The sequence below is a fragment of the Musa acuminata genome, chromosome BXJ1-11 (assembly GCF_036884655.1).
Source record: "Musa acuminata AAA Group cultivar baxijiao chromosome BXJ1-11, Cavendish_Baxijiao_AAA, whole genome shotgun sequence".
NCBI lineage: Eukaryota > Viridiplantae > Streptophyta > Magnoliopsida > Zingiberales > Musaceae > Musa > Musa acuminata.
The window spans coordinates 19,883,482-19,896,553 of NC_088337.1; the positions used below are offsets into that span (position 1 = coordinate 19,883,482).

General features: G+C 35.7%; 1 protein-coding gene across 2 annotated transcripts; it reads left to right on the top strand.

Annotated features, from left to right (window-relative positions):
• Positions 1-1,905: 1,905 nt before the first annotated feature.
• LOC135597245 (protein STRUBBELIG-RECEPTOR FAMILY 6-like) lies at positions 1,906-12,493 on the top strand. Of its 2 annotated transcripts, XM_065089943.1 has the most exons (16): positions 1,906-2,350; positions 3,077-3,209; positions 3,299-3,370; positions 3,442-3,513; positions 3,592-3,663; positions 3,735-3,806; positions 4,184-4,255; positions 4,332-4,397; positions 4,480-4,545; positions 4,639-4,937; positions 6,783-7,063; positions 7,864-8,135; positions 9,469-9,604; positions 11,489-11,625; positions 11,900-12,056; positions 12,220-12,493. In XM_065089943.1, the coding sequence occupies exons 1-16, from the start codon at positions 2,245-2,247 to the stop codon at positions 12,367-12,369; spliced, it is 2,163 nt and encodes a 720-aa protein (XP_064946015.1). In that variant the 5' UTR covers positions 1,906-2,244; the 3' UTR covers positions 12,370-12,493. The 2 variants fall into 2 exon arrangements, with proteins under 2 accessions (XP_064946015.1, XP_064946016.1); XM_065089944.1 differs by lacking the exon at positions 12,220-12,493 and having other exon boundaries at positions 1,987-2,350; positions 11,828-11,964.
• The last annotated feature ends 579 nt before the right edge of the window (positions 12,494-13,072 follow it).

Sequence of the window (13,072 nt, forward strand, 5' to 3'; positions counted from 1 at the left end):
GGTTGTCTCCTAAACCCGTCAAAAGGAGAACAGCTGTAAAAGAGTAGTTGACCTTCGTCTATTGAAGGAAGACCTTTAATGGACGTCGGTGATCTCGTCGGAGGAGGAAGGTAAAAGTGGATATAGGTCAAGATTGACCGAACCACTCTAAATCTCGATTTGTATTTACATTCTGCTCTTTATCTTAATTGCAAACTGCCTCTGTTGCTTTACATCAACTATACTTTCGTTTGCTCTCAAGTTAAAGATCTTTCTGAAACGATTTTCGTATGAAATCTTTTTAAACCGATGAAAGTTTTCACTGTACTAATTCACCACCCGCTCTATTAGTGTTGTTGATCCTAACAGGTTGACCAACTGATCCAACGTCGAACAGTTTGTATACGTTCAGATCAATGTGTTGGTAATTAATAATGCTACTACTTCAACACTATTTTAACGATTCTAATTTATTGTAAGACTAGTTTATTTTAATGTGTTTGTGAGTTCAGCAGCTGAATAAAATGGACCGAAGGAAAGATTTGGAGTGATTAAATGCCTCCAAGAAATCAACAACTCTTCCTAATTGCTTGAAGTACAACTATAAACTAATGCGGTATGGAGACTTGTTCAAGCTGTTCTTGATCAATTTCTTCTTGTTATTTATACTGGTTTTTTGTTCTCAAAACGACTATTTGATTGAGGAGGTTCCAAATACAATCACAGTTGCATGTTGGAGAGTTTTTTTTTTTTCAAAATTATTGTTAGACCGGGGAGATTTATAATGAATGGATTTGTACACACACATATATATATATATATTAAAAATTTTTAAAATATCATATTTTTCATTATAAATTTTAATACAATATGTATATTCCTTTTTTAAATAATATTCTCGACACATGTCATTACCATAAACATCCATGTAGAACATCTTTTGGAACTACTTTTAGTTAAATAATACGCATAAAATATCTAAAATATTGTTAATATTTTTAACATCATAATATAATTTTTAAAATAATTATATATATTATAAAATTAATAATTTACTTATCGTAACTAACATAATTGCATGTAAATAAGTTTTTTAGATTCTTAGTGTTGAAAATGATAAATTATTATTAGGTTTGACTCATTTTTACATTACTTTACAATTGAATCTTCGAGGTGGTATGTTGTTTTTGAAGAATTCTTCACAACCCTAACATCACTCATAAGACTAGTGCTCTAGTTTAAGAGCATACTGAGAAGATCATTTCGATACTCAAGTTAATAAGATATTTTTATATGATATAAAAAAAGAGTTTAACATATGAAATCATAAAGTCTCCTATTTACAAAGAAGGAACAAAAGAATAAAAATATTATAAATAATATTCTTTATATCGTATCCTCGATAAGTAGATATGATTGATTGAATTCTATATATCGTATCTCCGATCGATTGAGAATGTTGATTATATTAAAAATGATTATATATATGTTGAACTTAAAATTTAAGAGACGAATATAAAAATCCCTTATTTGGGGGTAATATATATATATATATATATATATGTAATATTATAACATAAAAACGTTAGTTGCTTGCTGGAAGAGAAATGAAATGAAAGAGTAGTGGGAGGAGACCAATTGGCCTTCAATTATGCAACAGCTAATGATGGATTCTCTTAGTCATGCTATCTTGCAAGACATGTCATCGATGTCTTCCTAAATATTCTAATCTCATAACTATCTTATTAATCTTTTGACGCATTCTTAGCTTTTAAGTCAATCATATGATAATTCGGATCAGATTAATCAGCATCAAGATTATCACCGTCGGAATCCGACGGTGCCGATCCGCCCACCGACATGAGTCCGGTCACCGGTCGGTGCCCATCTCTGTCGCTTTCTGTCTCCGTTCTCTTGGTTGGTTCTACTGCAGCGGCAGCAAAAAGCCCTCTTCTCTCAGCTCACAGTAACAGGACAGTAATCATTTCTTACCGTGATCGAGCATCTACTACCCGCCCCGATCATCGAGATCGGAATGTGATGATTGTCCTCTTTATCTTCTATAAATTCTTGGCTTTTGGATTCTTCTCCCTCGTCGTGCCAGCTTGCTTCCCTTCCTTCCTCTTTTCGGTGAATAATAATATATAGCAGAAATAGTCGAATTATTGGCATGATTATTGTTGTATAGTGTAGCCACAGCAGAGAGTCGAGGTGGGGAGAGAGGGGCTTGTCTGTTCCTGTAATCCTTGGTGCCGAGGGGGGAGAATGGCGAAGGCGAGAGGGAGAGAGACGCTGGCGATTGGGGTTCTCTTCGCCTGCATTTTGGTCGGCAATCCGGGAGGTGTCGGTGGCGCCACGGACCAGAATGACGGTGAGTGGTTTCAGATCCTCAGCAGCTTTTTCCTTTCTTTTTCTTGAAATAAAAAGGGAGCTTCTTTTTTTCTCCTTTTCTTTTGGGTGGAATCTTTTTCGAGTCGGACTTATTGTTAGATTTGAATGGAAAGATAGAGAGGATCACCGCATTAACATGTTGATGCTGAATCTTGGTTCTTTTTTTATGTGGGCATTGTCTAAAAGGCGAAAAGTCGTGTTCTTGATCCTTGTTCTTGCCTTCTTTGCTGGATTTTGGGATCAAAGATTTGGGTACCTTTTGGTTTATGGTGGGTGTTAAACGCTGGAACTATATATGTAGATTTTGGTTGGATTTGAAGGAAGATCTAACCTTTGACGGAAAAAAAGAGAGAAGATACGTTTCCAAACAAGGGGAGATGCCTTGATTTCTTGTTTGTGGGTTTAGGAGACAGAAGAGTGCTTCTACTTTTGAGGCGAATTTTACCCTTTGCTAGATGTTCCTGGTGTTTTGGCCTGCAACCCTGAGAAATGTAAATGAAAACCGTCCCGATTGCAACTGCATCACTCTCTTTTAAATAAAAGTTGCAATGAGCTAATTGAAATTGCCAATATTTCTGCTTCAATTTTTTTTTGCTCTTATCTTGAAAGCATTGGTTCCTACTGTATGTAATGAAGGGCATAGTCTGAGATTCACGATTTGCTAAGTTGAGTACTAAATTTTTTTGTTGTAATGTTCCATTTGCAGTTTCAACTCTCAATGTCCTGTTTACCAGCCTGAATTCACCATCTCAGCTAACCGGCTGGATTGCAAATGGTGGTGATCCCTGTGGGCAATCATGGCTGGGTGTTACATGCACTGGATCGGCCATTACAACTATGTGAGGTTTCATCAAAGTGGAATTGATGTTTGGAAATGTTGCTAATCCCTACTTTATCTGATACATGTTTCCCTTTTGGACTATTTCAGCAAATTGTCTGGGTTGGGACTCTCTGGAACACTAGGCTATAATTTGCAAACCATGACTTCACTGGCAGAACTGTGAGTTGGATAACTCTTCACTGTGTATATGTATTTAGAATTTGGAATTTAATTTCTTGATATTGACACAGTGACATGAGCAATAATAATATTGGAAGCGGAGGCCAGTTACCTTATAATCTTCCTCCAAACCTCCAGAGCCTGTAAGTTACCGTGAATGTGGATAGCATCAACTGTTTTCTTGGTTTCTTGTGACTATTTTATAAGGATAACATGTGCAGAAACCTTGGCGGTAACCAATTTTCTGGAAATATACCTTATTCAATCTCCCTGATGGTGACACTTAAATATCTGTAAGTGGCTTTGTAATCCCATTACTGATTATTAGATGCTTTCAAACTAAACCAATTTCTCATTGATGTAGAAATCTTGCTCATAATCAGCTACAAGGAAATCTGACCGAAATGTTTGGAGGCCTTACTAATCTCACAACAATGTAAGTACAACTTGTACTTTCTTGGCCTTGTTTTACTCATTGTTTCATAAAAAACACCTGTCCAATCATCAACCTTTCGGTTTGCCAGAATTTTTTTTTTCTGGAACACCTATTTCTGAATATTAAAGCTTGCATTTGGTGTACCATGTCACATTCTTAAATTCAGTTGCAGAGCTTGGGCTAAATTTCATGTTCTGGAAAATTATTGAAAATGGTGAATGATAATTTCTAGAAGGTTCATTGTTTTTGCCAATTTGTTCATTTCACCAGCAGATCCTGCTAGAAACTGATAGGCGATTGATGTTGCACTGATGTTTCCTTTGATGACATTATCCAAGTGAATATCTAAGTTAAAGATTAAGTTCTTCTTACTGCAGGGACCTGTCCTTCAATCAACTGACTGGTGATCTTCCGCAGAGCTTCAGCAACCTATCAAGTTTGACAACCTTGTATGTTGAATATATTTATTTCTAACATGTTTTCATAAAAAAGGTACTCATGTTAACATCCATTTACATTATGCAGATATTTGGAGAACAACCAATTTACTGGCCACATAGACATCCTTGCCAATCTTCCCCTACAAGATTTGTAAGTTTGTATACACAGAAATGTCCCTGTATAATAGAAATAGTTTGCATATTGTACACTTTTTACACATTCTTGCTTTTAGGAATGTGGCAAATAACCGCTTTACAGGATGGATTCCTGATCAGTTGAAAAAGATTAATAATCTTCGGTGAGTACTCATTGTTTTGTTGGCATAAATGATGACCTAATAACCATGTAAATTTCCATATAAAAGCCTCATGTACTTATCTTATATTTGTAGTACTGATGGTAACTCATGGAGCTCAACACCAGCACCTCCACCACCACCTTATAGGCCTCCTCCACCAAGTCGAAAAAGCAACCCAGGCCAACATTCTGGTGGAAGTAACAAATCATCTGGTGGCGGAAATAACTCTGGTATAGGTGCTGGGGTTATAGCGGGAATCGTCATATCTGTTTTGGTCGTAGGAGGAATACTTGCATTTTTCTTGATGAGGAGGAAATCACAAAAGCATTCAAAGGAAGAAATTTTTGAAAAAGATCCGCCTTTTGCCCCTCTTGCTTCCAATGATGCTAAAGGTAATTGGACTCGTGTAAATGTATTTTCTTTGGATTATTTTATTTTATTTTATTTATTATACACATGAAGCATGTGATCTGCCAGCCTCTCTTCAATCAACTGCTGCCTTTAATTTGCATTTCCCACTTGAGGGCATGAGATCTACAGTCCTATGCCATCCACTTCATCATTGGCATCCATTTCTTGCTTCAGTTTAGCTGCATCAACCAACTAAGAGAGAATTTTTGGCAGATCTCATGCAACCACTTGCAACAAGGGATGTGAGGGAGCATTTTTTTTTTTTTTTTCAAATGTTGAACAAAGGACATTTTGGATTAATTTCTGACTCTATAATACCAATATGTTGCACAGATCGAAGTATTCCTATGTGTAATGTTGTATCATGACTTGGGATTGGACCAAATAGTTGCCTACTTATTCTGAGTGAATGTATCTTCACGTACTTTTAACGAAGTATTAACATGTACAAACTTATTAACTTCTCTGAACATACAAGGCCCGAAAGTTCTTTAGCTGAATGACCACTCAGCTGGGCCTTATAATTTATTAGAGACCTGTAACAGATATTTATCTGATGTATTTTTTTAATTTCATTTTTTAGATTTATGTTTTAATGACTAAAAACTCTACTTTTGAACAAGAATAATAATTTTAAAGCTATATAGCTTCGGTTTTTTGTCCTTTTATTTGAGGTGTTATGTTTATGGTTTGTTGCATGCCATTCTTGATTAGTCATGTTTGTAGTGCTTTAACTTTTTTGTTGATGAAATTAAAACTCATCTATTGTTAGGCTACACCAATTGATTTAGATGGTTGATTTCTAGTTGTGTAAAGTTCTATTGCATAAGTTAGCCACTGATATAAAGCATCGGATTCCCTTTACATATTGGTTAAATCTATAGAAAGCATTTGATAACACACATTTGGAACCTGTCAATGTTATATAACATTATAACCTCCAAAAGATAAATTGCCAACTAGATCTTTCTTTTTCACTTCATCGAAGCACGTTCTTTTTCAAAGTTCATCAATCCTTTTAATAGCTGGTAAAAAGCAAAGGCTGCTAAGTACAAGTAACGAGGTAGCCACTTTTCTTTTCACATAAACTCCTAACATGCATATAACTCAGGTAACTATCATGAGGTCGCCTGATCTGGAAGCATGATGAAATCATTCATAAATGCCTTTCATCCCATTTGACTTACTAAAGAAGGTAGAATTGAAATATAAAGGTGCAGAGGCACCAATACTCCAAGAACTTTATGTGATGGCATTGGGCACCATTTATTTAGGCCCTATGCAATTAAGGCTGCTGACATGGTACAAGCGACCATTCATCAGGACTATTTGCTTGTCTCACTGTATCAGAAACTGGCTGGTTTTTTGGGAGAAATGTTGACTTAAGAGGTTCCCTATTAGAATTACTTGTATTGGCAAAATGTGCAGTTTGAAAGAACATCAATGCATTTTGGTTAAACGTTTGACGAAAGCTTTTCTTACTTGTTGTCTATTAGGATTCATATCAAGACTTTTGGACCATAAAATTTGATGAGTTGGACAAGTGTTGTAAACATGTTGTAGGTTAAATTCTTAAATAGATAACTCATGACAAATATCTAATCATAGTAGACTCAGTGACATTCAAAACATCATAAGCTGATTTCAGTCTTTGGCTTTTCATCTGTGCCTGTTGGTCTTTAGTTTTAGATTTGTACCAGACAAATTTTAAGATACTTTCCATGTGAAATGAACATTAGCTATTCTTTTCACTGTTATTAGGTAATTAGATTTCTGGTTCATACTATGTATTATTTTTTTGCTTATTGTTGAACAATCTTTTATAGAGATGAAGACAATCCAGGCATCCTCTACATCTCATACAGCAATATTGCCACCACCTGCTCCTATAAGCCTTAAACCTCCACCTATCGAGAGGCATAAATCATTTGACGAAGATGATTTCTCAAACAAGCCTATTGTGAAGAAGGCTAACACAACACCAATAAAGGCAGCTGTTTATTCAGTAGCAGATTTGCAGATTGCCACAGATAGCTTCAGCATAGATAATCTTGTAGGTGAAGGCTCTTTTGGTCGTGTTTACAAGGCACAATTTAGTGATGGAAAGGTAATATTTACTTCAAATGAGAGTGTTTCTATCCTTACATTGATCTTGATTCATTTTTATCTTTTCTTTCTCAACTAAGCATCTCTGTTATTTAGGTTTGAATAGCATATTTCATGTGAGGTGTCTGTTTCTCTTGGAAAAGGAGACTAACTTGGGAGATGAAACATTGGAGATATTTTATCATTAAAAATGAATCATATTAATGGGGAGTATTTGTTGTCACTAGAAGCAGCATCAAGTTCTGCAGGATGGCTGCAAAACTGATGGAACAACCATGCCAACTATATTGACAAATCAAAACCAAGTAGCATAAATTTCAAAAATAATTTTCTAAAAAAACAAACAACCAACTAATTCTTTCACTTTCTAGCAGGTTCATCATCAATAATAAATAGAGATGGCATGTCTAATAATAGCTCATGAATTTTCATATTAGTAAGTTAATGCACTTCTATAACGACAGTAGAGCTCATGAATCATCATGCACAAGAAAGCACTTTAATTTTTCTACTGCAGTAGTAGTGGTTGTCATGTTCTTGTAAAATACTCGCTTACCTAGTTACAAGCTTCTATTGAGTTTCCATAGTAATATCCTTTCTTTTTTTCAATATGTTCATGAGACAAATTTTCTCGACGATGTAACTGAAAATTAGTTCTTGGAGATATTACTGCCCCTTATGTCCATAAATAAGCATGTACTTCACAACACTCCATTAATGTTTTCTGCTCTTTGAAATTCTGTATAATAGTAGCTTCTTTCAGGAATTTAGGAACTGAAGATAAATACTATTTGTCTGTAGATTATGGCTGTGAAGAAGATAAATTCTTCAGCTCTGCCCAATCAATTACCAGATTGCTTCATTGAACTGGTTTCAAATATCTCACGTCTGCATCACCCAAATTTGTGTGAACTGGTAGGTTATTGTTCTGAACATGGGCAGCATCTACTGGTATATGAATTTTACAAGAATGGCTCGCTGCATGATCTGCTTCACCTCTCAGATGAATACAGCAAGTCATTGAGCTGGAATGCTCGTGTCAAAATAGCCCTTGGCACAGCACGAGCATTAGAGTAAGTGAAAATATGTTCTTCTTTTTTTGTCTTTTTGTTAAACCTGATTTTTTTTGTTTCTGTGGTTGACAAAATCATATATGCCATTTGATCAAGAAATTACTTCTAATCTTGCTTCAGGCTGGCTAGAAATATTCTCTGAGAATTTTCTTGTGTTGACACAGATGTCTTCCATCAACAAAATCAATGATCTCATTTCTCATCATTAGACTTAGAGAATCATTATTCTGACTCACAATCTTTACAGTATTGCATTTGTCTCTTGTATGGTGTTTTTGGCCTTCCTGAACTATTCAAGTACATGTTTGGACCATCTTCTCCGTGCAAATTTTTTAGGACTTAACATTGCCTTACATGATCAACCCATGAATCTTGTTCAAAGCTAGTAATGTCTTGTGGAGAAATTCGGCCATAAAATTGGACAAGTTTGCTGGTTCTACAGAAACTGTCTTATTGCAGAAGATTTCAATGGCTATGACAAACTTAATGGTTGACAGTCATTTTTTCATCTTAAAGAATGTCAAGTTTCTCACAACCAGATAATAGTTTAATTGAGTACTCAGATTGAAGTATGTTATGTTAAGTTGAGGATTTGAATTGGTAGCATTAGTTATACATTTCTGCTGCTCTCCGTACCCATTAGCAGTATTATGTTAAACGTCTTATCCTTTTTGCAACGAGGTTCTTCTATCTCACCTTTTTTTTTAAACCAACGAATAAACTATTTCTTTCAAGCAAAGTTTGAAATATCGTACCGTACTGACGTTTCGATAGTCGCTTGGTATGGTACAATACTGTATATCGAGCGGTATACCGCTCGGTATATATATATATATATATATATATATATATATATATATATATATATATATATATACCGTCCGGTAACGGGTGGTCCGTGTACCAATCAACTGACAGACCGGTACATACCGCTCGGTACGGGCGGTATTATTCGAAACTGTATACCTTGCTTTCAAGTATAACAGGCATGAATGACCGACTTGATACACAAACTTGAGGTTGGGTGATTGAGTCCTAGATGCCATGATACACAAACTTGTCAGTGACCTTTCACATCATATATGAAAATTGTCATAGTTACCAAAACCCCATTTAGGTATCAAATGATATGATTCCTAGTGAACAAATATATTATTTGCAATAAACCGAATAGTAATGTATTATGCAAAAACTCATGAATATTACAAACTATATATACTAATTCATGAATATTATCTACGAGTTGTAAAAGATGTAATGGTATTTCATATAGTTGAGGTATCTGTTCCCCTTTTTACTTCAAATCAATCATGTTGTTAAATGTTACTTGCAGGTATCTGCATGAAGTTTGCTCACCGTCTCTTGTCCACAAGAATTTTAAGTCATCCAATATATTGTTAGACATGGAGCTCAACCCACACCTTTCAGATTGTGGGTTCGAGAGCCTTGTTCCTGATGCAGAATTTCAGGTAAAGCTCTATGTCATATATGTCTACTTTGAATTAGTTTTTCTACAAGGTTTTAGCAGTAAATATATGTCGTTGATAATAACATTATATCTTTAGAATTATCTGCATTTTACCAGAGAAACATTTAGCAATTTCCTGAGGAAAAATCAGTTTCTTGTATTCTATGGTCACTTAAGCTAATCTCTGTTATTTGCCATTGTTATTTCATTCACAATATCAATTAAACAAAACTGTATACTATGTGACATTTAAGTCCTGCTTTATAGGAGGATGTGAATGAAGTGAAAGAATATGGAAAAGGAGGGGAGAAATTCAGTATATTAAGCAAGTTACTTAAGAATGAAGATGAATAACTGATGGATACTGATCCTTTTGACTTCTCAAGTTTCAGAGGTATGTCAGAAAGTTAGTTTCCCTCTGACAGTGGGGATTCAGAGAATCGTATAGCATGTAACTGGCTAACTTGCAGGAACAGATACTAAGCTTAAAATTGTGGCAGCATGTGTTGGTGCTGTATTGGATATGATTAATGGAGAGACTGACTAAGCTGTTGATGACATAGGATCCATTGGTTAAGAAGCTTAATTGCAGCACTAGCCATATAGGTTTAAGTTCAGGTGGATAACTTGGGTGTTAAAAGAAGAATGTGAGGCTAACAGCTATATGGACTTATTATATCTGACTGATGGAAGAAAGCATAGATCACAGATATGAGATGATAGTCGTGATGTTATTTTATGCATATGATTAGGGAGCTAGAGTTTGAAAGCTGTGTAGATGATGTCAAACAATGGCTGAACCTGTTGTCCATTTAATAGGTCCGGTCTTATGGTATGTTATAGCCATGAGTAAGTGCTGATGAAGTTTTTTGTTTCTCATCTTTTTGCCTCATTCCTGTTCTTCTGGTGACAAGTGTGGTGGGGTCACTGTTCAGATTGAGGATTTCATAAGATCAGTCTTTAGAAGTTAACTGTAAGTAGTCGTAACAACAGTTTGAGATCCATGGCTGAGAAATATTTATCCTTGCCATAAGTCAAACAGCTCAACAAAGTGGATTAGTAGCTAACATTATTTTCTCTGAGATAAACATAGACCAATGCAGGGATCAGCCTAGACAAATTGTACTGAAATTCTAGACCCAAGATTTAATAGGAAAAGATATCAAGAGCTGCTAATGGCTGTGGCTCAATCCATGAAGCACAGTTCAACATGCTTGCATAAGTGTGTAAGACACCGACCCTGACCAGACACCTCTTGACATGTGCCCAACAGTTCAAAGAGATATTAGGATTATATATGTTTGCTTAAATCATGGATCTAAGACCTTAGTACATGTTGATATTGACAATATATATGTATTTGGACTTTAGGCTTACTCCTTAATTTTGTATTATATATATCTGTTTATGTACATCTGTATGTGTGTCAAATACTTTTGTGAATGGCGCTTCTTATATGAATGGTTGTTATACTTCATTTTAGTTTTATATAAAAACTGCAGCCCTGTGCATATCTACACATCATGACCATTGATTGTCTATGCTATACAAATCATAATATTATTATAGCCTATGAATTATGAAATATATATGTATCAATCGCCTCATAAGACTGTCAATGCGGTGCCCTGTCCTTTTGTTACATCTGCCATATCAGCATCTATATTGTGTTGTGTCCATGTCCTGTGTTCATATGCATGTTTAATACAGCTCGAGTGATGGATTCACCTCCTCTAGATGATAATTTTCTACAGTTGTTTTGTAGGCGGTAGTACTGATATTTACATAGGATTCTTGCTAGAAGCAGTTATTTTTATCAACATGCTTGGATTAGTCTTTGCCATATAAATTAAGATAATTAATTTTCCTTATTTTTTCTCTGAAGGCATCTGAACAGAATATGGCATCTGGATATAGTCCTCCTGAAGTTGCCATGTCTGGCCAGTATACTTTGAAGAGTGATGTCTACAACTTTGGTGTTGTCATGCTAGAACTTTTGACTGGGCGGAAGCCTTTCGACAGGTAACTCTATATTTGCTATAACTTGATTCACAAACAGAATCCAAGCAGCACCAAATTTCTGTGATTCCAAACTTAACCTTGCTCTGCCTTTCAGAGTCAATTGAAAGGCATCTTGCCAGTCTACTTATTCGCATTCAATATACACAATCCTATAAGGATTTTCTTTTCATGCCTTGGGTGATATATTATCCATGTGGCGCAGCTGAAATCAGTTGGTTTTGTTGTTTGATGCTGATGCTGATGCTCTGGTTTGTCGTCGCAAAACTCCTTACAGCTCGAGACCAAGATCTGAGCAGTCATTGGTTCGATGGGCTACACCTCAGCTCCATGACATCGATGCACTAGACAGGATGATCGATCCTGACCTCAAGGGGCTATACCCTGCAAAATCGCTTTCTCGATTCGCTGATGTGATAGCTCTCTGCGTACAGGTAAAACCATGCATCACATACAATACTTTGTTTGATTCATTTTGCCTAGGCAAAACTTGACATATCTGGCATTGTGTACCAAAGCTGCAGTGTAGCTGTTTGCACTCATCTGGATTATGTTTGAACTTTAATTGAGTTCGTTGGATTTTGTTTCTGTTGGCAGCCCGAGCCTGAGTTCCGACCACCTATGTCAGAAGTTGTGCAAGCGCTAGTTCGCCTGGTTCAGAGGGCCAACATGAGCAGCAAGCGAACCGTAGGTGGAGAAGGACCAGAGACTCGGCGAGCTGATGAATCGGATGACTATACTTTCTAGTTGCATGAGATATATCCAGCTTGGTTTTGCAAAATCTTTTGCATGTTTATATACTTATTTCTCAGATATTGTTACACGTTACCTCTGTCTTTGGTTTCGTTGCTATGAAACATATTTTCGACTACGATCCCTACACTGCAATGAAATAAGCCTCTGTATCGCAGACTGAATCATTGTCCTGTCGCATCAGCCATCGGCGAATTCCGCCATGGACAAGGGAGAGTCTAGGGGTGCTTCAATTGGGCATTGGTACTGTTTCCAGGGTTTTAGGAGGAGAGAGGGAGGGGCTGATGGCGGTGGGCTGGCGAATGGGCCTTCAATGCTACCCCCGTCAAACTACTTTATTAAGTTGTTTAATTGAGTTTTAAATCGGCTTATAATAAGTTCTAATTCGGCCCAACTCATACATCCTTTGTAGTGATTACAGCTTATTTTATGATTTTTTTAATATGACTACTCCCCTTTTCTAAAGCTAGGAAATAAGGTTTTCTTTGACTAAGAGAAGTATTTTTATTTAATATTTTTTTAAAATTATATATATATTTATTTTATTATATATATATTTAATTACTTAAGTCCTTATGATTTATTCGTATCTAAAATAATTTTCTTATATTTTAAAAAACATAACACGTAAGCTTTTATTGTGAAGTCTGAGTTAATAAATAAGTTTTTTTTAAGAAAATCACTTCCTCAATAAGAT

Coding starts and splice junctions, on each gene's coding strand:
- LOC135597245 (XM_065089943.1), top strand. CDS start 2,245: ATGGCGAAGGCGAGAGGGAGAGAGACGCTGGCGATTGGGGTTCTCTTC. Junction 4,546..4,638: donor AAAAAGATTAATAATCTTCG/GTGAGTACTCAT, acceptor TTATATTTGTAG/TACTGATGGTAACTCATGGA. Junction 12,057..12,219: donor TGATAGCTCTCTGCGTACAG/GTAAAACCATGC, acceptor TTCTGTTGGCAG/CCCGAGCCTGAGTTCCGACC.